This window comes from Hemisphaericaspora subhashii (assembly GCF_019202705.1).
Source record: "Hemisphaericaspora subhashii strain CBS 10753 chromosome Unknown scaffold13, whole genome shotgun sequence".
In the NCBI taxonomy this organism is placed as follows: domain Eukaryota; kingdom Fungi; phylum Ascomycota; class Pichiomycetes; order Serinales; family Debaryomycetaceae; genus Hemisphaericaspora; species Hemisphaericaspora subhashii.
Genome location: NW_026057288.1, coordinates 108,907 through 132,684, shown reverse-complemented (window position 1 = coordinate 132,684; position 23,778 = coordinate 108,907). Strand labels below are relative to the sequence as shown.

The following is a 23,778-nucleotide window of genomic DNA, read 5'->3' as shown; positions in this document are numbered from 1 at the left end:
ATATCTCTTCCAATTCTTTTATAAATCGTACCAAGGTGTGTCTGGTATTTGATTTGGAAGTGAGGAATATTTCTAGTCCCTTTTTTTGTCTTTATCTCTAGAGATTCCAATTACTTGTGATGATTTATAATTTTTTACTTTTTTGGGGATTATTCGTAAATTTTTTGCAACAATTGTTTGTTTTTTTTTGTAGATGATTCAACGAACACAATTGACAGTTCTTCTGATAGATTATTTGGGGGAAAATTCGACCTGGCCGACAAGGAAGGTCCCCATGGAGCTTCTTAAACCGTTTCGATTGATGGGATATCGGTTGTAAACATTTCTCCGGCACCAACTTCAAACCATCAGATTTATTTCCATTTTGCGTGTGCTTATATCCTGGTAGGGAAAACCACTTTAAACATTAATTATACTCTTCTTTAATCTTTTAATAACTAATTGCTTTAAAGGTTGTGATTGAACGTGGCTCGAATCCCCTAAGAAGGAGAGGGGATTGCTACTGTCAAATTGATTTTAAGAGTATTGAACACGACAAGAAATGGCCGATATCAAACGCATTTGCTACGATTTGAGAATCAATTTACAAATGTTTATCAGAGCTGCGAAAAGTATAAAAAGAAAGATGGCAGAGGTCCAGCACTATCTTGGGAGAAAAGTCTATGTTATTAAACAATCAAGAGTTAATGTATCACATAATTGATCTATTTCTACAAAACTACACTCCATTATTTAGAAGTTATGAATTTCCTAAAACTAACAATCGTTTCTCGTAACATTGACTTTCAATGGCAAGCCATAATCCTGACTGACTCCTGCTGACTAGAAGATCCCCAAATATAATTACCAATTGCTGCACCTACAGCAACTGCTATCATCAACCAACCATTGTAGGTCATGAAGACTAGCATAAGCATAAACGAGTACCAGACTTGGAAACCGTATAAGATTCCACGTCTTAACTTAAATCTTCTATCTTGACCTGGTTGAACAACCGTTGATGCATGTTCTCTTTCCCAATTTGCGAAGAATGCTCTGACATATTCGTATCCCATTCCCAACAAGACAACCGCAAACATAGACAATACGAAGCCAAAATATGTTTTGATATGCCACCAACGGAAGACAACACATGTGTTTTTCCAATCCCAAGTGAAGATCATCTATTATTAAGGTGTTAATATCGATACCAGCATCTACTTATCCTTTCAAAATCAAGATACATACATTCATTGAGCACATGTCATCATCCATTCCTGGCATGGAATGCTCCATTGTATGACCTAAAGATTCGTGCATAGTATTATGTGCTGCTGTGTGTGCGTGATTCATTATGTATAATAATAAAGAGACCTAATACGAAATTTTAGAAACCCGTTAATCGCATATTTAAATGATGTTTAGATTCTGGAGTGGGAAAAAAAATATGATCTGATGACGTACAGATTTGAAGAATATGCGCAAATTTAGATTTCCCAATTATTGTCTGAGTTTATGAGATCGATGTTCATAGGGGTTTGAATTCAACAAGACAATTTATATAAATACATCTTAAAAAGTAGTTGATTTTTATCTTCTATAATTTTGATTGAAAACCATATTTTCAATTCCTTTGAGCTAATGAAGAACTCGTAGAACTCGTTTGTTCCTGAAAATAATTCATAGGTACGCCTTAGCCAGGGTGACTTACCACGTATACTACCAAGGTACCTTACCACGTCTATTTGAACTTTTGATATAATCAAGTTATATACCAAGTCTCTCAATATAGATTCCTTGCTATACTAAGTTCCCACGTAGTGGTAATGAAAACACCAATGAAGAATACATCTTCGGGTAATATTCGGAATTGAAAAATATTCAAATCCCGCAACAATGAAAAAAATGAGCCGTTGAATTTCAATAAATTTTCTGGAACCACATCATCAACGTTGAAAGTAAAATAAGATTACTAATTAAACTTTTCAACTTTCTTCTTTTCCTCGTTCTTTTTCAGTTATAGATCATCCATAGCAAAGCTTTCAAATATGAAAATTTTAACAAAAGAAGAGAAACAGGCACATATATCTCACGTTTTGGCCGAAGGTGCCAAAGGTATTGCATATGGTGGTGTAGTGGCATTCGGTCTTTTCTCGTATTTGAAGCACAGACATCCACTCAGATTCAAAAAAATGAATGCTTCTGTTAAGTCTGCCATTATGATCATGCCAACTATAGGTGTAGCTGCATTCTTTGCTGATCAAGGATCTTGGGAATTTGATAAAATGATGCACCAATCTGAATATCAAGAAGCCAAACTTTTAGAAGAATTCCGTCAATGGAACAACATGTCTATGAGTGATAAAATCTTCACCTCATTAAACAGTAATAAATATCCTATCATTATCAGTGCTTGGGCTGCTTCCTTGTATGGATCATGGGTATTGGTTAACAAAGACAAAATCATGACCACTGCGCAAAAGGCTGTTCAAGCTAGAATGTACGCACAAGGTATTACAATTATCTTGTTACTTGGTACCATTGTGTTATCAATGAGAGATGCAGAAATCAAGAAATCCCAACCTGCCCCAATGCCTGAATGGAAAAAAGTTCTTTTGCAACAAGAAGAAGCAGACAAGAGAGCCCTCGAAGAATTCAGATTGAAAAAAGAAGCCGAGAAGGCTGCCGCCGCTGCCGCTGCCGCTGCTACTACCGTTACTGCCAAGCAGGATTAAACTTCATAGCTTCAATTCTTGTAGATAGACTGTTAATAAAATTTCGTTATATTTGATCAATCCATTCCAATTAAGTGAAGTATGGAAATTAATACCCATGCTTTGCAAGGTGCCATTTTCAATTCTTATTTTAAGGCAAGCCTCATACAACACGTTTCGAAATATTGATGAATGTGATAGAGGGACATCCAAACTTAGTCATCTCCGTGCAGACACTTAAATGCAACTTTACAACTCTCCTGTACTGTCCGCTCTGCCCAGACAATTGTTGGTAGGCTCTTTGGGTCAACAGCCAATAGGAGCAATTTATGACATTCTGACATATGATGTCGCCGAACTTGATAAATGAAAGTGTTATATTGTATCTATTCAGGGACAACTCCAATTTTCAATTTATTTCCTGATTTGGCTGCAAATGGGAAGGTTGTTAAACCAAGTCGCAGCACAAAATGTAACGCTAGTTCCATTATGAAATAAGTGACTTCTCATTGCTTTTTCGGTGGACTCTAGAAGCTGTTTGACTTCAATTAATCCTTTCCAAAATAGGTTTCGTATGAATAGCTACATGTATTCAAGTAAACACATTTTTTAAATCATTCAACCATTGCGACTAAATAAAATTGTGTCAAATGTAGAATGAAAAGGGGACATAGAGTCAATGCTTGTGACCTAAATGAATCTGGCTGCTGAAACATCACACGTTGCTAAAAGTGTTATCGAGGCATTTTCTCGTTTGGAACACACTTTTTCTATGTGGGCCTTTAGTGGGCCGTTAGGAGGTTGATCCAAATTTTGAAACAAGTCAGGACAAAATAACGTGCTTTCTAGATTGCCAAGCAAACATGCTCTTATGTTTGAAATATATCTAGATGAGAGTTACATAGCTGCATATTTAATTTCAAGTTTGGTATGATGTCTTGGTATAAAAAATATTTGCGTGTTAAAAAATAACTCAAAAATACCTTTTTTGGCTGCAAAAGGGACCAGAATCAAACAAATCCAAAAAAAACATGAGAGACATATCCTCACCACTACCTTTTTTGGATGCAAAAGGGACCACATCCAAACAAATCCAAAAAAAAGCATGACAGACATATCCTCACCACTACCTTTCTAGACAACTATTAAAGGAGAGAAATATCCACTAGAGATGGAAGTCCTTCTTACTTTTCTTTTCCCACATCACCACCCCAAAACAACCCAAATATTCAATTAAAATGAAATTTTCTTTAGCTATTCTTGCAGCTGCACTTGCTTCCACAGTTGTCTGTTCTGAACAAGAACAAGAACAAGAAGAAGTTTATATCCCACAAGAAGCCATTGGCATGGTAGTTCCACTCTATGACAATGAATACCCAATGCTTGCCAAACATGGTGACCAAAATGCTATCCTTGTCGTTAATGGAACCGCTTTGCAATTGGCAAACAATGATCTTGCCAAGAGAGACGCTGACGCTAGACCATTCGGTTTCCGTTGGACCAGATATGGTTGGTTTGAACCATTGGCTAAGAGAGGTGAAGACGATGAAGATTCTCTTGCCAAAAGGTCTGCTGATGCTGAAGCTAGACCATTTGGATTCCGTTGGACTAGATATGGTTGGTTTGAACCTTTAGCTAAGAGAGGTGAACAAGCTGACGAGTATCTTTCCAAAAGATCTGCTGATGCTGATGCTAGACCATTCGGGTTCCGTTGGACTAGATATGGTTGGTTTGAACCATTAGCTTAAAAGAGTGAGCTTACTGATGAAGGTCCTTTCCAAGAGGGAATAGGGTAGAATGCATGGTTTTTCCGCGTTAAGGAGAACTAGTGCAGTTTTTGTTTCGTTTATTTTATAGTTCTTTAGATAATGTTATGAATCTATTTTTGTTTTAATATTCTGTCAGTTCTATACTTTGTAATTGTTCTTATCTAAAACTAGCTATAAGTCACTTACTTCAAATGCCTTATATCAATCATATTTATCTAGAAGCTTTCACTTCTTGAATGAAGATGTTATTAGAATAAATGTCCCCTCTAGGACAAAATTGAAGAAACATGGAGGCAAGTAAATAATTAAAATATCAACACAAGATGAAGGGAGCTGGCCCGCGGAATAATACCCACAATTATGAACTAAAACCTTACAAATCCCTTATCAATATTTATCATCTATATTCTTTCTATAATCACTTCGTCCAAACTATTCAAAGATGTAGAATTATACCGAAGAATGGAGCTTTTAAAGAAAATCACGTGACTGTTGATGCCACTAAAATTTTTTCAAACGTTTACTATTACACATTTAATTAAACTGGAAAAATACTACTCTTTTAAACAATCAAACTCATCTCTATAAAGCTTCAAATAAATAGAATGCCACCTAAAGCAAACAAAGGCAAGCCCACTCAATCGGCTTCCAAAATCAAGAAATCAAAAGAAGTTGTGAAAGATGATCGTTTTCAAGCCATTGTGTTAACTGATTCATTTGAAACCAGATTCATGCCATTAACAGGAGTAAAACCCAGATGTTTATTGCCTTTAGCAAATGTGCCATTAATTGAATATACTTTAGAATTCTTAGCAAAAGCTGGTGTTAATGAGGTTTATCTTATGTGTTCTGCTCATGCTGAACAAGTACAAGCCTATATTGAGAATTCTAAATGGAGTAATAATGATAAGAATTCTCCATTTCAAATAGCTACTATCATGTCATTAGAATCAAGATCTGTAGGTGATGCGATGAGAGATTTGGATAATCGTGGTTTGATTTCTGGGGATTTTCTTTTAGTTTCAGGTGATGTTGTTACTAATGTTGATTTTAATAAAGTGTTGGCATTTCATAAATCCAAAAAGGCACAAGATAAAGATCATATAGTTACCATGGTGTTAAATCAAGCATCTCCATTACATAGAACCAGATCATATATAAAACCATCTACATTTATTTTGGATAAGAAAACCGATAGATGTTTATATTATCAAAGTATACCACCAGTTGATGGGAAAAAAACCAGTGTCAATATTGATCCAGAGTTATTAGAAGATATTGAAGATGAGTTTGTCATTAGAAATGATTTGATTGATTGTAGGGTTGATATCTGTTCTCCTCATGTTCCTCAGATCTTTCAAGAAAATTTCGATTATCAATATTTAAGAAGTGATTTCCTTAGAGGGGTATTGACTTCTGATTTAGTCAAGAAAACAATCTATGCGTACATTTCTGAAGATAGATCTGAATATGCTGCCAGAGTTGAAAGTTGGGGAACTTATGACGCTGTTTCTCAAGACATTTTAGCAAGATGGTGTTATCCATTAGTACCAGATTCGAATCTTGTTGAAGACAATTCATATTCTTATGAGTTTAATAATATTTATAAAGAAGATAAAGTAATATTGGCACAGTCATGTAAGATCGGTACTTCAACTTCAATAGGTTCAAATACTACCGTTGGTGAAGGAACTTGTATTAAGAAATCCGTTATAGGAAGAAATTGCAAGATTGGAAATAATGTCACAATTGAAAATTCCTATATTTGGGACGAGGCAGTTATTAAAGACAATTCTGTACTTAATCATACAATCGTAGCGGCAAATGCTGAAATTGGCGCAAATGTTACTTTGAGTGCAGGTTCTGTTATTGGGTTCAATGTTGTTATTGCTGACGATAAACATATTGGAAATAATGTGAAGATTGTTGAAACCCCAATTACAAAATATGGTGGAGATTTTGATGAATTTAGTGACGAAAGTGAAGGCGAAGAAGATCATTATGGTGCTGGAGTTCCACAATTGCAAGTGAAGGATATTGATTTGGTTGGTGAAGAAGGGAAAGGGTTCTTGTATACCTCTGAGAATGAAGATGAGGAATATGATGACGAATCAGTTAGTGCAATTAGTAGCGAACAATATTCTGGTATAATTTATCAAATGAAATCACTTAATGTTTCAGATGAGTCTATTGCCTCGATAACAAACAAGAGAACCAAGAGACGTACTCATTCAAGAAATAGAAGATTCTCATCTAATTCTATGATGTCTGAAGGTGGATTCATTTCTGGAGAAGAAGAGGAAGATTTTTCAAAAGAAGGGGTGGCTACTGTTAGTCGTGCAATTGAAAATAACCATGATATTGATACTGCATTATTAGAATTGAATACTTTGAGAATGTCTATGAATGTTACATATCATGAAGTTAGAACTGTTACTTCAGAAGCATTATTAAATAAGATTGAAGATTTTGTATCTACTGATACTTTAAGTCCTCAAGAAGCTGCCACTAAGATTTTCACTCATTGGGGACCAATGTTTAAGAGACAAGTATTTTCACCTGAAGAACAAGTTGACTTGTTGGAAATTTTCGAGGATAAGATTACTACAGCTGGTAAACCACATGGTAAGATTGTTCTATTCCTTGCAGTTAAAACACTCTATGATTTAGATATTCTTGAAGAAGAAAATATTTTGGAGTGGTGGAATAAGACAAGTGGTGAAACTGAAGTTAGACAGTTAACATCTAAGTTTGTTACTTGGTTACAAGAGGCAGATGAAGAAGAAAGTGAAGAGGAGAGTGACGAGGAATAGATAGAAGACAGTAATATCTATAGGTTTATAGAAAAGAATGTATAATATTGTTTGCATAAATTAGATGCGTCAACCTAATTATGAGTATTCTATTTTGCAGCAATCGGAAGTAATCACATGTAAACTGAATCACGATGAGACGACCAGAATGATTTCTATGTTTCATGGCAAACTTTTAGAACGTGTTGAAGTATATTTGGAATGTTATACGACAAGTTAGGTGAAGTGATACTGAAATACATAAATTATACGACGTTCATAACCAGCTGATTAAAACGCGTTAATTCATTTGATAGAAAAAAAAACGCTAAATTTTAGTGCAGGCGTGGTAGTAGTACGATGTAGTACGTCGTTTAGAACGATCTATTTTTTTTTTCTGATACTGTAACGTGAAAAAACCGTTGCTGGTCGTTTAGCACTAAAAAAAGAAATTAAGACAAAGAAAAATTTCACAGGGAAAAGAAAAAAAAAATATACGGTAATATCAACAGGTGGTGTCATTTTTCTTTCTGGATTTTTCAAATTATAAATATTGACTGTAAATACCCATATTTCTTAAAGACAAAGAAATTTTATAGAATTCGAATAGATTATCCCCCACAGTACATACATATTCACCTATAAAGAAATCATGAAACAATACGACGTTATAGTAGTCGGAGCAGGTGTAGTTGGTCCAACTATTGCTACCGCATTAGCCAGACAAGGTAGAAAAGTATTGATTCTAGAAAGAGATTGGTCAAAGCCAGATAGAATCGTTGGTGAATTAATGCAACCAGGTGGCGTTAAGGCACTTAAAGAATTAGGTATGGTTCAAGCTATAAATAATATTGAAGCAATTGATTGTACTGGTTATTTTATCAAATATTATGATGAAGAAGTAGTAATTGAATATCCTTTGAAAGAAACTGCAAATACCACTAATCCAGTAGTACCTATTTGGGATGTTGTTGATGAAAAGAATGATAAGTTACTTCCTGATTCTACGATTGATACCCGTGTTTGGGATGAAGATGAACATGTTAGAGGTGTTGGTTTCCATCATGGTGACTTTCTTATGAATTTAAGAAAGATATGTAGAGACGAACCAAATATTGACTGGGTTGAAGCTACTGTTACTAAGATTCTTCGTGATCCTGAAGATCAAAGTATTGTAACTGGGGTTAAGGCAAAACAAGGAGATGAAACTTTTGAATATAGTGCAAAATTAACCATATGTTGTGATGGTATCTATTCTAAATTTAGAAAAGAACTAAGTCCTGCTAATGTTCCTACAATTGGATCTTATTTTGTTGGATTACATTTGAAGAATGCCAAATTACCAGCTAATAATAAGGGACATGTCTTATTAGGTGATCATGCACCAGTTTTAATGTATCAAATTTCTCCAGGAGAGACTAGAATGTTATGTGCCTATAGATCATTGAAGGCACCTTCTGCTGCCAAGAATGAAGTTTATGATTATTTAGCAAAATATGTCTTACCAGTGGTACCTAAAGAAACTTTACCATCGTTTAAAGAAGCTCTTGAAAGTAAGAAGTTCAGAATAATGCCAAATCAATATCTTTCCGCTATGAAACAAGGTAAAGCTGATCATCAAGGGTTTATCTTATTGGGAGATTCATTGAATATGAGACATCCATTAACTGGGGGTGGTATGACTGTGGGATTGAATGACAGTGTATTATTAGCTAAATTATTACATCCAAGATTTGTTGAAGATTTAGGAGATCATCAATTAATTTCAAAAAGATTGAATAAATTCCATAGAAAGAGAAAGAATTTAGATGCAGTTATTAATACTTTATCAATTGCTTTATATTCATTATTTGCAGCTGATAAACATTCTCTTAAGATTTTACAATTAGGATGTTTTAGATATTTCCAACGTGGTGGATCATGTGTTAGTGGACCAATTGGATTATTAAGTGGTATGTTACCATTCCCAATGTTATTATTCAATCATTTCTTTAGTGTTGCTTTTTACTCAATCTATCTCAATTTTATTAATCGTGGTCCATTGGGATTCCCATTGGCTTTATTTGAAGCTTTTGAAGTTTTATTCACTGCAATTGTTATTTTCACACCTTACTTATGGAATGAATTAGTTTAAAAATTCTTAGAGATTTCAAGCCCTTAATATAAATATAAAAATATATAAATATAGAATATTATAACGTGTATACGTCGTTCTGTAATAGTGTACGAAATTGTAATGTTCAAGTTATTTATCAGGCACAAAACCTGACGAATTAATTTTTTTGAGAAATATAAGCCACTTTGATTATCTTTGGATTTTTATTAACAGCCCAGACATCGCTTTTTTTTAAGACAGAGGCTTTTTAAGATTTGTAAAGATCTCAGACTCACAAACTAAATAACCTAAAAATACTACTAAAGCCCAGTGGCTTTTATAAGATATATGACTATTATCAAGAAATCTACCAACAGAGCTTCATGAATGAATTATGTTTGAGGATCACTTGCTAGCAGAAATTCTTCTAAACAAAAGTCTAGAACAATAAAAGTCTTGAATACGCGGCACAGAAAAAGTTGCCAACTCTACATTTCTTTAGACACATCTGTCTCAAAATCCATTTTGATAAAATCTTATTGCAAACTAGTGGAAAGATCAAATAACACGTAAACGCTTAACCTAGCGTATTATACCTAGCCAGTTGTCTTCCATCCATAGTTGTTATTCTTGGACTGTAGATCATTGGGTGGTGGGGAAGATCATTAGAATTGGGTGACTGTGCATAATAATATTTTTTGATATTTTTATTTTCAGTTGATAATTACTTTACTGCTCCCCTTACATTTGTACTTTATCATCAATTTTTCTTTCGTTAAGGGTTTTTTTCTCTTTCATTTTCCACACAACCAAGAATTGTTTTCTTTAACTTCAATTAACAACAGTAAGAACAACAACGACATCAAGATCAAATGAGTGACAGTCTTCCTTTGCTTGGAAGTGGACGTACTTTAGATAGTCCTACGACTTCCAATGAATCAAAATGGAAACAATATTATTATGCTATTTATGAACCAACCAGATTAACTTTGAAATCATCAATTGTCAATTATTTATTAATATTTGTTCCACTTGGTATTATAGCTGGTCAATTAGGATGGAGTGCCAATGCAAGATTTTGGATCAACTTTTTAGCAATTATCCCATTAGCGCTGATTTTAGCTTATGCAACTGAAGAAATTAGTGATTTCGTTGGCCAAACAGTTGGTGGATTATTAAATGCTACTTTTGGTAATGCAGTTGAATTAATTGTTTCAATCATTGCCTTGAAGGATAATCAAGTCCGTATCGTCCAAGCATCTATGTTGGGTAGTATTTTGAGTAACTTATTATTGGTTTTAGGATGTTGTTTTATTGCCGGTGGTATTACCAGAGTTCAACAAACATTTAATCAAACTGTTGCTCAAACCATGTCAAGTTTAATGGCTTTAGCCACTGCCTCATTATTGCTTCCTGCTGCATTCCATGCTTCCTTACCATATCCTGATAAACATACTGGGTTTGCTCCGACTCCGGGTAGTTCTGATAAATTGATTTTATCATTATCAAGAGGTGTGTCAATAATTTTATTAGTGGTCTATTTATTTTATTTACTTTTCTCATTAAAGACTCACAAGGCATTATTTGAAGAAACCAACAGCGACGTAGAAGATGACGAAATCAGAGCAGCGGAAGAAAACAACTTAAGTCCAATTAGGTCTCCTCATATAAGTATTAAAGATAATCATATTCATGAATCACATTTAACAATAACTGCCGCAATTGTTGTTTTATTATTCTCAACCGTTTTCGTTTCTATCTGTGCTGATATTCTTGTTGGTTCAATTGATGAAATTGTCGAAAAAACGGGATTATCTCATACATTCATCGGTTTAATTGTCATTCCTATTGTAGGTAATGCAGCCGAACATGTAACTGCAGTTATTGTTGCTATGAAAGATAAAATGGATCTTGCAATTGGTGTTGCTGTAGGATCCTCTTTACAAATTGCCATTTTTGTTACTCCATTCATGGTTTTAATTGGTTGGGCTTTTGATGTTAATATGTCATTATATTTCTCAACTTTTGAAACTGCAGTTTTATTTGTTAGTGTCTTTATCACTAACTTGGTCATCTTGGATGGTGAGAGCAATTGGTTGGAAGGTACGATGCTAGTAAGTACTTACTTGATAGCTGCATTGGCATTCTTCTTCTATCCTGATAATGCTTATTAAGTAAATGCAAGCTTAATAGATATGTTTATTGTTTAATTGTTTAATATATAGGTCAATTTGATTGTACAATTACTTGCTATTACTGTTTGAGATTGGGAAGAGTTAGGACCTTGTCTTGTTGTCAATAGAGCTTTTCTCATTTCGTCGATCACCTTATATAAGAAAACTTTTCAACGGAATTACGAAAGCTCCATTGTTACTAAAACGAAGTCCTATTAATCATACGCTGAGTTCTAGCCCTTCACTTTGACGCAACTTTACTCCAGAGTTATGAAATTTGCAGTAAAAAACTCTTTCTGAACACTGAAATCGGTTGAAATGTACCTTTGATTGTTGTAATTAATTCTTACAGTCTCTTGTCTCTTAGAACTTAACAAAAGAGACTCAAGTTTTTTATATGATCCCGCAGTTGTTCCAGAAAATACTAAGAAAATTTGTGTTGCAAAATAAGAATGTAAATTCAATCCTTTTCTTCTCTTCTTTACTTTCAAGTATATTCATCATTCATCATATTCATAGAATCAACTACAGAAGATAACAGATCACTTTGGAAAACATCATTGAGATGTGGAATCAGGGATGATTCAATTTGGAGAGAGTTGGGCCCGATTGGCTGGATTAGTTAAATTCTTTTATACTGAAATACCCGACTAGCTAGCGGGTAATTCATGTGATGGATTTTCATTGTCTGATTTTAGGGATGAATGTTTGATTTAATCTAGATTGGTCATCTGGGGATGATACAAATTGGAGAGAGTTGGGCTTGATTCTCTGGATCAGTTTAATCCTTTCATGCCGAATTAGTCGTCTGGTCAGCGGTTAGTTTGTGTGACGGATTGCTTTTATCTGATTTTAGGGAAGATGGCTTGATTTAATCTATATTGGTCATTTGGGGGACTTCAATGGGTGGCCCAAAGTTTCTGCAATCATTCACATATCAATCAAAGACAAGACAATGGAGTACATATATTTACACTCAAGTTCTATAGGAGATTGTTGGAATTTTGTTGAAGATATTCTGATTTGTTGAAGGTGTTCTGATTTGTTGAAGATGTTCTGATTTGTCGATGATGTCCTGATTTGTTGAAGATGTTCTGATGACACAACTAGTCCACAATCAACTATATGACCATTCATTCTTCTGAGGTAGAACGGGTACTTGGTGATCATGCTAACAAAAGGCAGAGAGCTAGCAGGAAGCTTGGAAGGGTGGCCACTTTCAAAGCCAAAGGGCCACTTTCAAAGCCAAAGCCCTCTAAGTGTTGGTTAATACCTGGTCGATCATTGCAAATACCGATGTCTGATGACACGTGATATTTCTCTGATTTGGCTTGGGGGTTAAGGGAGTGTCATAGGTGCAAGGTGGTTGACTACCATCATACCATGTACATGACTTTATTTTGTGGAAAGAGGGGTCTAACAAGACTCAGTCATCCTTTTCAGCAATTTGGCATGTTGAGCTCTTTTCAATGCCGAGAATCAATTGTAACAACTTTTGCCTCTTACAAAATTGAAAATCTCCACTCCACCCGTCACAATTCGCCAACCCTACATATAAGATTTTTACTCTTTAACGCGCCATGGTTTAGCTTATGAAGCTCAAATCAGTATTAGATTGTAGCTCATGGATGTGGTCACGTGTTCATGTAATTAGATCGGCGATACAACTAAAATTGGTGGTGTGATAAGCAAAAGTGTGAGCTGTGCAAGTTGACTTATATATGGAAAAAATGGTGGGCTGAATGAGTATCGAGAGTGACGACCAAACGTCGATGAAGGATTCCATGCAGCTAACCCATCTTTCCTTATAAAAATGGCCATACAAATGGCAACTCTAGCCATGAATGTTTGGTGTCCTTGGTAACTATCAAAATGCGCGTTCCGCACAAGCCCCCCCCCCATTTTATTCAATCACTCCTACAAAGTACAATTCCAATGCCACTTTCAATACTACTTTATGATTTCAACTCATGTATATCAAAGATGTTGAAATAAAAGTAAATCAATGGTTTGTCGGCAACGAAGGCGGGTATCGCTCTCTAAATAGAAGGAGACAACAAACAAACTGAGGGAAGAAAAACGGACAACACACATTATTGATGTATATATAGAAAAGTAGTGATAGCAACGAATACAAGCAATTGTTAACCATTCTAGATATATCACTTAGACGAGCTATCATTTGTTTGAATGATTTGGATAGTTGCTCCCCTGTCTGAAACAAGTAAGGGTCAACTGTCCCCGAAAAAACTACATTGAGATTGGTAAAACATGTAAAAAAATGCCATTCTGGTGAACAAAAGTTGACGGATGGCCGATACGCGTCTGAAAAGACCAAGTATCCTTAGTTTTGAGAGCTTTCTTGTTGTCTAAAATATCCAAAAGTTGACGGATGGCGGATGCGCCTCTGAAATGACCAAATATCCGTAGTTTTGATATAGTTTTTTTTTCCAACAATAAACGATTATGATTTTATCACGTGAACTGAATTCCAATTTACAAAAGATTTGCATAATATTCTATGAAGAAATCTATTCAAGAATGATACATAAATAACATTATATTCCATACTTCTTTGCTCTTTAGATATTCTTTTAGAAGTAGGAACTAATCAACTATTTATATTTTATATTTAATATTATATTACATTTATCATTATAAGTGACTAGACTCACGAATGAGTAAATTATCATTGTTTATTAAAATAGTACAGATTCGAAACTATACAGCCGCTTTGTTGCAAGAACGTTAAGCTCCATCATCAATAATTAAAAATAACTATAACCGGTTTTACACAATAGCACACAAAACTACAGCCGATCCGATATTTGTTACATGCATAACCATACGCATATCATACACATATAATGTATACCTCAACTCAGTAACTTGCATAAATAATAAACCGCACTATTGTAGTTGCGGCAAATGAACTTGTTATGTTTTAATTACACTTTTTTTGACTGAAGGCTGCAAAAAATGTCGCAACAAGCTACAAAATAAGACAAGATACAGATATAACCCGATACAGTTTAATTGAAAATTCTTGATTCGTACCATTAAGCGAAAGCTTTAGTTTGAAAACGGTATTCTCAAATTTTATCCATTCAAGAACAATACTTTTAGACATTTTAGTAAATATAGGACAAGAAGAAAACGCGTTATTCAATTTGATAATGGTTCAGCTCACACTAGTGCACCAGTCCAACAAGGGAAACAACCCTTCCAATAGGTATTTTAGACAAAAGCCAAGCGAACTAGGTATTGCCCCAGTCTCATTAATAGCGTGACTATATTATCAATTTAGTCAAAGGGCCAACCGTTGACAATACTAATAATGCTTCCCAAAATGGAAAAAAATCACTGTAAAGATCTAAAACTTAAGATTGCTGTTGCCAATTACTTTGAACCCCTGGGTAAACATTCTACTCATATTTACATTGGGTTACCCCGGAAAAAATGGCAATTATTATCTCAACTCGGAATTATAATGAGTCTTTTGTCAAACTTTATTGTTTTTTTAGTTTTGGCGTCTCATTTAACTTAAACGGGTTAAATTTCTTAGCTTGGTGGGAATCTTTTTTTTTTTCACGCGTCAAAACTTTAGATCGAAGCAGAACAGGGGCCTCGATCGAATATGCTATGATTATGTACAATGATAGTAATACTCTCGAGAAACAAACCAGGAAGTGCACTACATATGTATCATGTTGTTTACATCCTCATCTCGAATCTAGATCTTAATGCATCCAAAAGGAGTTTTGTGAAACAAATATGGTTCACAAAATCCCCCCTGTGAGAAAGGGAATGAAATTTATTTGACGCGTATCGCGTACAAAATATAATTCTCATGCGATGTGTTTCATTGTTTTCTTTCAATTTTTCATCCCTTCGACAAAACCAAAACACAAATAACCAAAACAAACAAACAAGCAAGTAAAACTTCTTGATATTTCAATATTCTAAAAGTAACTATATATATATACAGATATATAATGGAATGAATTCTCTTATTTTGACTATAAAGTTACCTTTCTTCTTAGTTACCCAAACCACTTTTTACTTTTAACTATCCAACAACCTTTCCACCCCCAATTCTCACTCTAAACGTCAATATCACACAAATATAATGTCAGACAGAGAAGCATTAAGTATATTCACTAGACAACCTGTCAATCAAGATATGGTCAACTTCTTAGTTGCTACCACTAATTCAATAATTCAAGTTAAACCACAAATTAAACCATCAGAAAAGTATCTTATAAATAATCAATATGTTTCACCAATTGTACCTACTATATCATTAACTGATTTCATTAAGAATTTGATTCGTTATTCAAATGTTCAAACACCAACACTTATGGCTACTTTAGTATATTTAAATAAGTTAAGAAACTTATTGCCTGCTAATGCTGTAGGTATGGAAACTACTAGACATCGTATATTTTTATCTGCTTTAATCATTGCTGCTAAATCATTAAATGATAGTTCTCCATTAAATAAACATTGGACTAAATATACTGATGGTTTATTATCTCTACAAGAAGTAAACTTGGCTGAGAAGGAATTGCTTGCTTTATTAAATTGGAGTGTTAATATTAAAGAACAAGAATTGATAATTGCTTTACAACCATTCTTAGTTTCAATTAAGAACCAATTAATCAGAAAACAAGAATTAGAATCAATTCAAAAGCTGAATTATTATCGTATTTCACAATCCAAATCCAATTATTCAATCAAATCTTCAAGATCTGTTCAATCCAGTTATTCTGTTGCTTCCAATTTATCATTATCTCATTCAATATCAACCATGTCTATTGACGACGGTGTTTCTACGCATGAGAGTAGTGCTGCTACTGCTTCTGGTCATGAAATACGAAAGCCATTGGCCAATAGATCTATTAATACATTAAATGACCCAATACTGAAAAAGAGCCTCCCTTCATCAAGAAACTTATCAAGACTACTTGTTTAACATTTTTTATTAACGACTTTTTACTTTTATTTTTTATTTCAATTCTTCTTTGATTGATTATTTGATGATTACTTTTTTATTTTCACTTTAAACAATTTTCGGTTTTTGTTTTAGAGTTTACAGGGTTTTGGTTTCAGGGGACTTTTATTTTACATATAGTTAGATTTAGATTTTAATAGACACACTTTTTATAATAATAATAAGAATAATAATTTGATTGTGCTTTAACTAACTCATTGCAACCGTCGCGCGGCAGAAGAGAATGTATGTTGTAATTTTGCAACAATTTTCTCACTTAATGATTCTATATTTAGAAACATCTGCTAATTGAGTTGGATATTGTTTCATATCACAATTCAATAGTCTTTGTGATCACAAACGCGAAAGGAAGAATTATGCAAGATACCTTACCAAGAGAATCTATTATCATTTTATTACTATACACACTAATATCTAAAAACATCTCTAATGGTCATGAGGATCTTCCTTTGGAGGTTCAGGATTGACTTCAATAATAGTATCAATTCTTAAAATAGAAACACAAGCTTCTAATGCCGATTTCAAAGATTTGATTTTAGATACAGTAGGTTCCAAAACACCATTTGTAGCCATATTAACAACTTTTCCTTGAATTAAATCCAATCCATAATTCTTATATTTCTTACGTTTTTCATCATCAGCTTTTGCTAATTGTGAAGCAGCATGATAAGTTCTTAATTTTGAAACTAAATCAGAAGCATCTTTGGCAGCATTCATAGCTAAAGTTTTTGGAATTACTAATAATGCATTAGCAAATTCTGCAATTGCTAATTGTTCACGAGATCCAACAGTAGTGGCGAAATTTTCTAAATAGATATTTAATGCAGTTTCAACTGCACCTCCACCAGGAACAACATTTCCACTCTCTAAAGTACGTTTAACAACTGAAAGAGAATCATGAATTGATCTTTCCATTTCATCCAAGGAATAATCATTAGGACCACGTAATATTATAGAACTAGATGAATGTTGTTTAGTTCCTTTAATTAAAATACATTCATCATCACTGATTCTAGTTTGTACAACTTCATCAGCATAACCCAAATACGAAGTTTCAAAAGTTTCTTCACCTTCTAAATTAGATAATGAAGAAATTAATGTGGCACCAGTTGCTCTAGCAATTCTTCTTAAATCTTCCTTTTTACAACGTCTAACTGCCATACAATTATTTTCAACAAATTCTTTTAAACATAAATCATCAATACCTTTAGTTGTTAAAATCACATTAGCACCAGCTTGTAAGATTTTTTGGATTTTTTCAATTATAATTCCATATTCTCTTTTTCTAATTTCTTCTAATTGATCAGGATCATCAATATTTATTTGAACACCCATTGCCATTCTAGCTTTTTGTAAATTAATATCCAAACAAGCAATCTTAGCATTCTTAACCGATTTGACCATAGCTTGGGAGGCAACAGTACAATTCAATGCATAACCATCAACCAACATAGATTCTAACGACGATTTACCATGAGCTTTTAAGATATTAACTGCCTTGACAGGATATTTAACTTCTCCCTTTGAATTAGTAGTCTTGACTGCTAACATAGCATCAACAACTATTTTACTGAAAAATTCAGAATCACCACCAATAATTTTTGAACTCATTGAAGTTTTAGCAATATTGATCATGGTTTCTTTACCCAACAGATCAACACTTTGTGATAAGACTTGGTTAATATATCTAATGGCCTCCCTAAGAGCCAATCTATATCCAGTTATAATAGTAGTAGGATGAATCTTATTCTTAACTAATTCATTGGCTCTTTTTAATAATTCAGCAGCAATAATCACCACTGAAGTAGTCCCATCCCCAACTTCACGATCTTGTTGTTGGGCCAATTCAACAAGAATCTTACCGGCAGGGTGTTGGACATCCAAAAGGGATAAAATAGTTGCACCATCATTTGTGACTGTGACATCTCCAATATCATCGACTAACATTTTATCTAATCCAACTGGTCCTAAAGATGATTTGACAACATTGGCCACGGTTTGAGCAGCAAGGACGGTCTGGTTACGGACGTCATCACCACTTATCTTTTGTGCTCCGAGGAATAGAGTATCTGAACGAGCTGCAGAAAACATTTTAACTATTTCGTTGAATTGGATTCCCAATGATGATGATATAAGATGTGGAAATCAATTTTTTGGAAGATGTAAAGACTGAAAAAAAAATTTGGAAGCTGTTGTTGCAAATGGCGAAAAAAAAAAATTCAAAGGTTTTCGCAGTTTTACACGACTAAGAATCAAAACACGTCTATTCAACCAAAGATTAGACATCATTATGGATTCTATGCGTAGAGAAATGAGCGATTGGTGGGTAATCATCTATCTTTACACTGAAGATATTCTATAGCCGGTGAAGCTTTTTCAAAACACGAGTTAGTATATGATGAACACCCAAACGAAATTCCGATGGCCCGAACCAAGCTCATGAACTGAATACACAAGAACCAAGTCTAGCAAAGAATATATAGACATGAAATTCATTATTATAATCCTAGAAACTATGGAAATATGTTAATAGGGACAACAAACTTTGTGTAGTAAGATAAGGTAAACAAAAGACAAGAAAAGCTTTTGCTGAAAAAAATAGCATGTAGGTATGAAAGTAGCACTTTCGATTAACGCATAAGAACAATGGATCTGCCAGGTAAAGGAAAACACCCTTTCTCAGACGGAAGAGATCATACTGCCAGAGAGATAGCAAAGCAATATAGCAATAGAGAATAAGATAGACGAGATAGGGTTGTGAGTATCAATCAACCACAGGCTCGGTAACATTACTGCATAGTGAGTCAGTTTCCTCATTGGGACAAGATCTCAATAGATCGTTGTAGAGTCAAGGTCCGTGATATCCATCTTTACAACTATCGAGAAGTTGAAAAATTCTCATCCGCCTAAAGAAAATCTACGATTCCACAAGAAATCAATAGCTTGTTAAAATTAGTTTACATCTCTAAATTGAATAAAACGTATTTATGTAATAGAAAAAGTTCATCATAATAATAATAAGAATAAAAAGAACCCAAAGTAACGTAAAAAGAAGGCAATAAAATAGTAATTGTTGTATGAGATAGATAGAGAATTAACTCACAAGCCTTTTGTATTGAGATATTGTGTAAAAAAATAAATAAGAAACCTCTTTATCGATAAATTGATTATTATGGGAACTAGAAAATTATTCAATACTTGTTATCGATTTATTGTATAAGATTTCATCGGAAGTTCTCTCAAATGCTTGTGTATAGATATGTTTGATAAGTTTTAATTGGGGGTGGATGGATATTCAAAATCGCCAATTTTCTTGTCGTTGTTTCTCTCTCTCTCTTTGCTCTAGCTTTCTTTACAAAATGGTACATTTCTTTGATTTCTTAATAACTGGAGGCTCTAAAGCTGCAACGATTGCCTCATCGAAAACAGTTTTTAAACCTCTTTGAGTTAAAGCAGAACATTCAACATATTTAACTGCTCTTAATTCTTTAGCTAATTTTTCACCCATTTCTGGAGTAATTGGAGATAATTTTTGTCTATGTAATCTTTGTAAAATAACTTCATCATTTCTTAAATCAGTTTGAGTACCAACAATTAAACAAGGTACCCCAGGACAATGATGATGAACTTCAGGAAACCATTTTTCTTTAACATTTTCGAATGACGCGGGGGAAATGACTGAAAAACAAACAAGGAAAACATCAGTTGAAGGATAAGATAACGGTCTTAATCTATCATAATCTTCTTGACCTGCTGTATCGAATAAACCTAATGTGAATGGTTCATCACCAATCATGACTGTAACTGCATAATTATCAAAAACTGTTGGAACATAATCTGCAGGGAATTTACTTGTTGTATATGAAATTAAAAGACAAGTTTTACCAACGGCACCATCACCGACAACAACACACTTTATGGTTTGCATACTGTAGGAAATCTATGTTATTATTATTATTATGGGATGTTTATCAAAAATTGGTTAAAAATAAAAAATCAAATCAAATTTTTTGTCAGAAGTAGAAAAATTGATTCGTTGTTGTTATTCAAATGTGGGTATGTAATAATAAACTGAATTAAAAAAAAATCAACCAAAAATTAAATTAAAAAAAAGACAGTAAAATTATTTCAATGAAAAAGATTGTCTAAAGTTTGAGTTGAAGTTTGAATTTGAAAAAGATTGTTTTGTTCTTATGATGATTCTAAATGGATTGATTCACACACAAAAGAATGATAATGACTAAAACAAGTTGATTATTTGATTATATCAGAAAGTATTGAAATTCACAAAAAAAAACTTCAACGGTTTAAACTTCTTTTTTTTCTTTCTCTCTTTCTCTCTCTCGCACTCACTCTTTGATTTAGCCAAAAAAAAAAATGTTTTTGTTTTAAATTTTGATGGTTTTTTTTTAATTGTAAATCTCTCTACCACTGTTTCTCCTTAAATTTTTTTTTATCTCTAACAAATTTAATTTAAACTTATTCTTCTTTATTGAATCTCCCCATGGCAAAAAACAAAGACAATCGAAAATTAATTAGAGAGTTAAATTTTAACAATTTTCTACTTTAAGTAAAAATATTTTCCATTTAATTATTTGATTTGAATAGCTAAGTAGAATGGAAATGACAGGATAGATGAATCATATAACCATAGCCAAATAGTTGTGTTGAATATTGTCAGGTGAGAGTTTATTCAACAACAAAAATGACTGCCCTGGTTCAGTTAAAAATCATACGGATATTCCCCTGATAGCATTTCCGAAAATGCAATACAATCTAAAAATTGCAACCCCCCCCACCATTTACTCGTCACGCGACATACAATTATTAGTTATACATCTCTACTTAACGAGAAAAAGTGACTGACATTAGGAACATTACATGCAAAGGATCTTGTTCTGCCAAATCAAATCGATCTATTTGACGAATGGCCATGTTTAAATATAACCACTCTGAATATATAATGCTCAATAATTTGAGAAATAGGGGAAGCTTTTGGAATCAACCATTTTATTTTTTTTTTCTCGTGCCTTTTCTCGTACTGAATGGCTTTTCGCATGTGGCAGTTCAGTGAAGTGGGACCACGAAAGAAGAGACAAATTTGAATCTGAGGCGAACTGGAGACACACATTTGAAAAAATTTTATGGTTGCAAAATCTTTTTATCTTTCTTTACTCTCTGAAACTAATAGATGGTTTATATTTTAAAAAAAAAGATCACTTATGTCGAATAGAAACCTTCTAGGTGTATGAAGAACCAGAAAAATGAATGCTTCCCACGACAATGGAATTTCATTCTTTCATCTGTACTATGCCTCCGTCAGATGTTCTTTCTAGATCTACACTAGTAGACATTCTGGATATAAAGTTGAATTTCCAGGCAATTCAGCGATAGCTTTAGCGATAGACACCCAGAACCAACAGGTTATTGACACGCGCTTTACAAAAGTATATTGATTACTCTAAGTGAGAACTTACTTTAACAATCCATTTCAGAAATTTTCATCTTCTTGTTTATGAAGACGAAATTTTGGTTTGTCTGACTCTGCAGTAGGTTTCTTCTCTTCTTTACTTGTCACTTCATTAAAGAATGAACCGAAATCCTTAGCAGCGTTGTAAGCAGTATCATCTGACTGATTCTCTTCATTCTTATCAATACCCAAAAGATCATCAAAATTATCATCTATACTCCTATTGGTAATATCCGTCAGAGTTAACTTTACAATCAATGCATCCATCTGAGATTCATCAACTGCGATGAAATTATTACTCTCAATTAATTTCCTCATTATGATCACTTATTTTATCTGAGTCAAACTTAGTTTTGATTTCATTATAGAATTTCTGCTGTTGTGCCAATAGGTTCCTAATTTCATCCTGTTTCTTCTCTACTTCTGTCAAATATCTTACATGTGCCCGTTTGGACTCGATCAGCTTTCTGCGGTCATTAAAGCTACTCTCTCCAATCACAAACTCGTCAAGTTCGGTTGAGGAATTTTGTTCGATATTCCGATTCTCATGTTTTTTATAATGTATATCATTATAATCATTTTCATGTTTAGTTATTTCAGAATAACTCCGCAATCCACATTCTTCTAACAAACTGTCAGACATTTTATGACTCAATAGTTTTCTACTCTGTTTGGGGTAATTCTCAAAATTTGATATAAATCCTTCCAAATTGAACTTATCTGTCTTCTGCCTCTGTATTTATTGATATTGATTCTCTTTTGATCCGAGATATATTCCATCTTATTGATCGTAGTGGGTCTCTTCCTCTTCTTCTCATTGGATTCTACTATATCTTGTAAATTCTATTTCTAGATTTTGATCTTTTGATCAAGTGAGGTTAACCAATGCATCATTAACATTAGGATGCCATTCGCCTTTGGAATTCTCTAGTGTTGGCTTATTTGAATGCATTTGTTTCTTGGATGATCGTTCGGAATGTGAGGTTTTGGTGGGAGTGGGTAGTGGTTTTGATGAAGCTATTCGATTCTTTTTCATATGTTTGTATTTGGCTTCCTTGTCCTATTTTGAATTATTTGAAACCATCTTTGCTATATATTAGCTGGTATGATTCATTTCAACTTGCGTTGATTGAGGCTAATAAGACACATAAAAGGCAACTCCATCCCTTGTACCTGCAAATGGAACGGACTGGAACGAGAGGCAAATATGACTTCGGCTTCCAGCCTAACATTCATCAAGTAGGCTATTATTTTGTCTTTGATATGAACCCAACAATAATGACCCCATTAACATGACCGACTCAAATTAGTGAAAAAGATAGAAGAACCAAACAAATAAATAACTTTCTTATTCTATTTTTTTTTTTTTTCAATTTCTTTATTTTTTCTTCGAAAAAAAATTAATCAAAGTTATTAAAAGGAAACTAAAACAAGAAGTAAAAGAAGAATGAGTCGGTTAGCGAAAGATAACAGGTGAGAAGAAGCACGTATGGAAAGAATGATGGAATGAACTGATGATAGATAAAAGTAATATTGATGAAGGGAAGGATTTGTGAATGAAGGATTTACGAAGGGAAGGAGGAATATGTTTTTTTTTTTGTTGGTGTCTTCTTTTATTCACCAAAAAACAAGTATTTTTTCACAAAATTTGAAAATATGTTTTATGCAAGAAACAATAGACCATATTTAGAAAATATTTCTTGATAAAAAATGATGCTTTTTTTGAAAATTAACTGAAAAAACTAAAGACAAAACAGTAATATAATTGGAA

The 23,778-nt window shown here is 33.5% G+C and overlaps 11 protein-coding genes across 11 annotated transcripts; 6 read left to right on the top strand and 5 right to left on the bottom strand. All coding sequences in view use genetic code 12, as the record gives it.

Moving 5' to 3' along the window:
* Positions 1-785: 785 nt before the first annotated feature.
* On the bottom strand, positions 786-1,299 carry CTR2 (low-affinity Cu transporter; the record flags this gene model as incomplete). The annotated part of the gene is made up of 2 exons (XM_049406675.1): positions 786-1,163; positions 1,228-1,299. 2 exons carry the CDS (start codon positions 1,297-1,299, stop codon positions 786-788), a joined length of 450 nt encoding a protein of 149 aa, XP_049263862.1.
* Positions 1,300-2,027: 728 nt separating this feature from the next.
* On the top strand, positions 2,028-2,714 carry J8A68_002878 (uncharacterized protein; the record flags this gene model as incomplete). Its single annotated transcript, XM_049406674.1, has 1 exon — positions 2,028-2,714. One exon carries the CDS (start codon positions 2,028-2,030, stop codon positions 2,712-2,714), a length of 687 nt encoding a protein of 228 aa, XP_049263861.1.
* A 1,217-nt stretch (positions 2,715-3,931) lies between these two features.
* J8A68_002877 (uncharacterized protein) lies at positions 3,932-4,441 on the top strand (the record flags this gene model as incomplete). Its single annotated transcript, XM_049406673.1, has 1 exon — positions 3,932-4,441. The coding sequence occupies one exon, from the start codon at positions 3,932-3,934 to the stop codon at positions 4,439-4,441; it is 510 nt and encodes a 169-aa protein (XP_049263860.1).
* Positions 4,442-5,067: 626 nt separating this feature from the next.
* Positions 5,068-7,275, top strand: GCD6 (translation initiation factor eIF2B catalytic subunit epsilon; the record flags this gene model as incomplete). The annotated part of the gene is made up of 1 exon (XM_049406672.1): positions 5,068-7,275. One exon carries the CDS (start codon positions 5,068-5,070, stop codon positions 7,273-7,275), a length of 2,208 nt encoding a protein of 735 aa, XP_049263859.1.
* Positions 7,276-7,906: 631 nt separating this feature from the next.
* ERG1 (squalene monooxygenase) lies at positions 7,907-9,388 on the top strand (the record flags this gene model as incomplete). The annotated part of the gene is made up of 1 exon (XM_049406670.1): positions 7,907-9,388. The coding sequence occupies one exon, from the start codon at positions 7,907-7,909 to the stop codon at positions 9,386-9,388; it is 1,482 nt and encodes a 493-aa protein (XP_049263858.1).
* Positions 9,389-10,221: 833 nt separating this feature from the next.
* VCX1 (Vcx1p) lies at positions 10,222-11,523 on the top strand (the record flags this gene model as incomplete). The annotated part of the gene is made up of 1 exon (XM_049406669.1): positions 10,222-11,523. One exon carries the CDS (start codon positions 10,222-10,224, stop codon positions 11,521-11,523), a length of 1,302 nt encoding a protein of 433 aa, XP_049263857.1.
* Positions 11,524-15,652: 4,129 nt separating this feature from the next.
* On the top strand, positions 15,653-16,498 carry PCL2 (cyclin; the record flags this gene model as incomplete). The annotated part of the gene is made up of 1 exon (XM_049406668.1): positions 15,653-16,498. One exon carries the CDS (start codon positions 15,653-15,655, stop codon positions 16,496-16,498), a length of 846 nt encoding a protein of 281 aa, XP_049263856.1.
* Positions 16,499-16,963: 465 nt separating this feature from the next.
* Positions 16,964-18,628, bottom strand: TCP1 (chaperonin-containing T-complex alpha subunit; the record flags this gene model as incomplete). Its single annotated transcript, XM_049406667.1, has 1 exon — positions 16,964-18,628. One exon carries the CDS (start codon positions 18,626-18,628, stop codon positions 16,964-16,966), a length of 1,665 nt encoding a protein of 554 aa, XP_049263855.1.
* Positions 18,629-19,889: 1,261 nt separating this feature from the next.
* Positions 19,890-20,465, bottom strand: CDC42 (Rho family GTPase; the record flags this gene model as incomplete). The annotated part of the gene is made up of 1 exon (XM_049406666.1): positions 19,890-20,465. One exon carries the CDS (start codon positions 20,463-20,465, stop codon positions 19,890-19,892), a length of 576 nt encoding a protein of 191 aa, XP_049263854.1.
* A 1,563-nt stretch (positions 20,466-22,028) lies between these two features.
* On the bottom strand, positions 22,029-22,274 carry J8A68_002870 (uncharacterized protein; the record flags this gene model as incomplete). Its single annotated transcript, XM_049406665.1, has 1 exon — positions 22,029-22,274. The coding sequence occupies one exon, from the start codon at positions 22,272-22,274 to the stop codon at positions 22,029-22,031; it is 246 nt and encodes an 81-aa protein (XP_049263853.1).
* A 34-nt stretch (positions 22,275-22,308) lies between these two features.
* J8A68_002869 (uncharacterized protein) lies at positions 22,309-22,650 on the bottom strand (the record flags this gene model as incomplete). The annotated part of the gene is made up of 1 exon (XM_049406664.1): positions 22,309-22,650. The coding sequence occupies one exon, from the start codon at positions 22,648-22,650 to the stop codon at positions 22,309-22,311; it is 342 nt and encodes a 113-aa protein (XP_049263852.1).
* Positions 22,651-23,778: the final 1,128 nt, after the last annotated feature.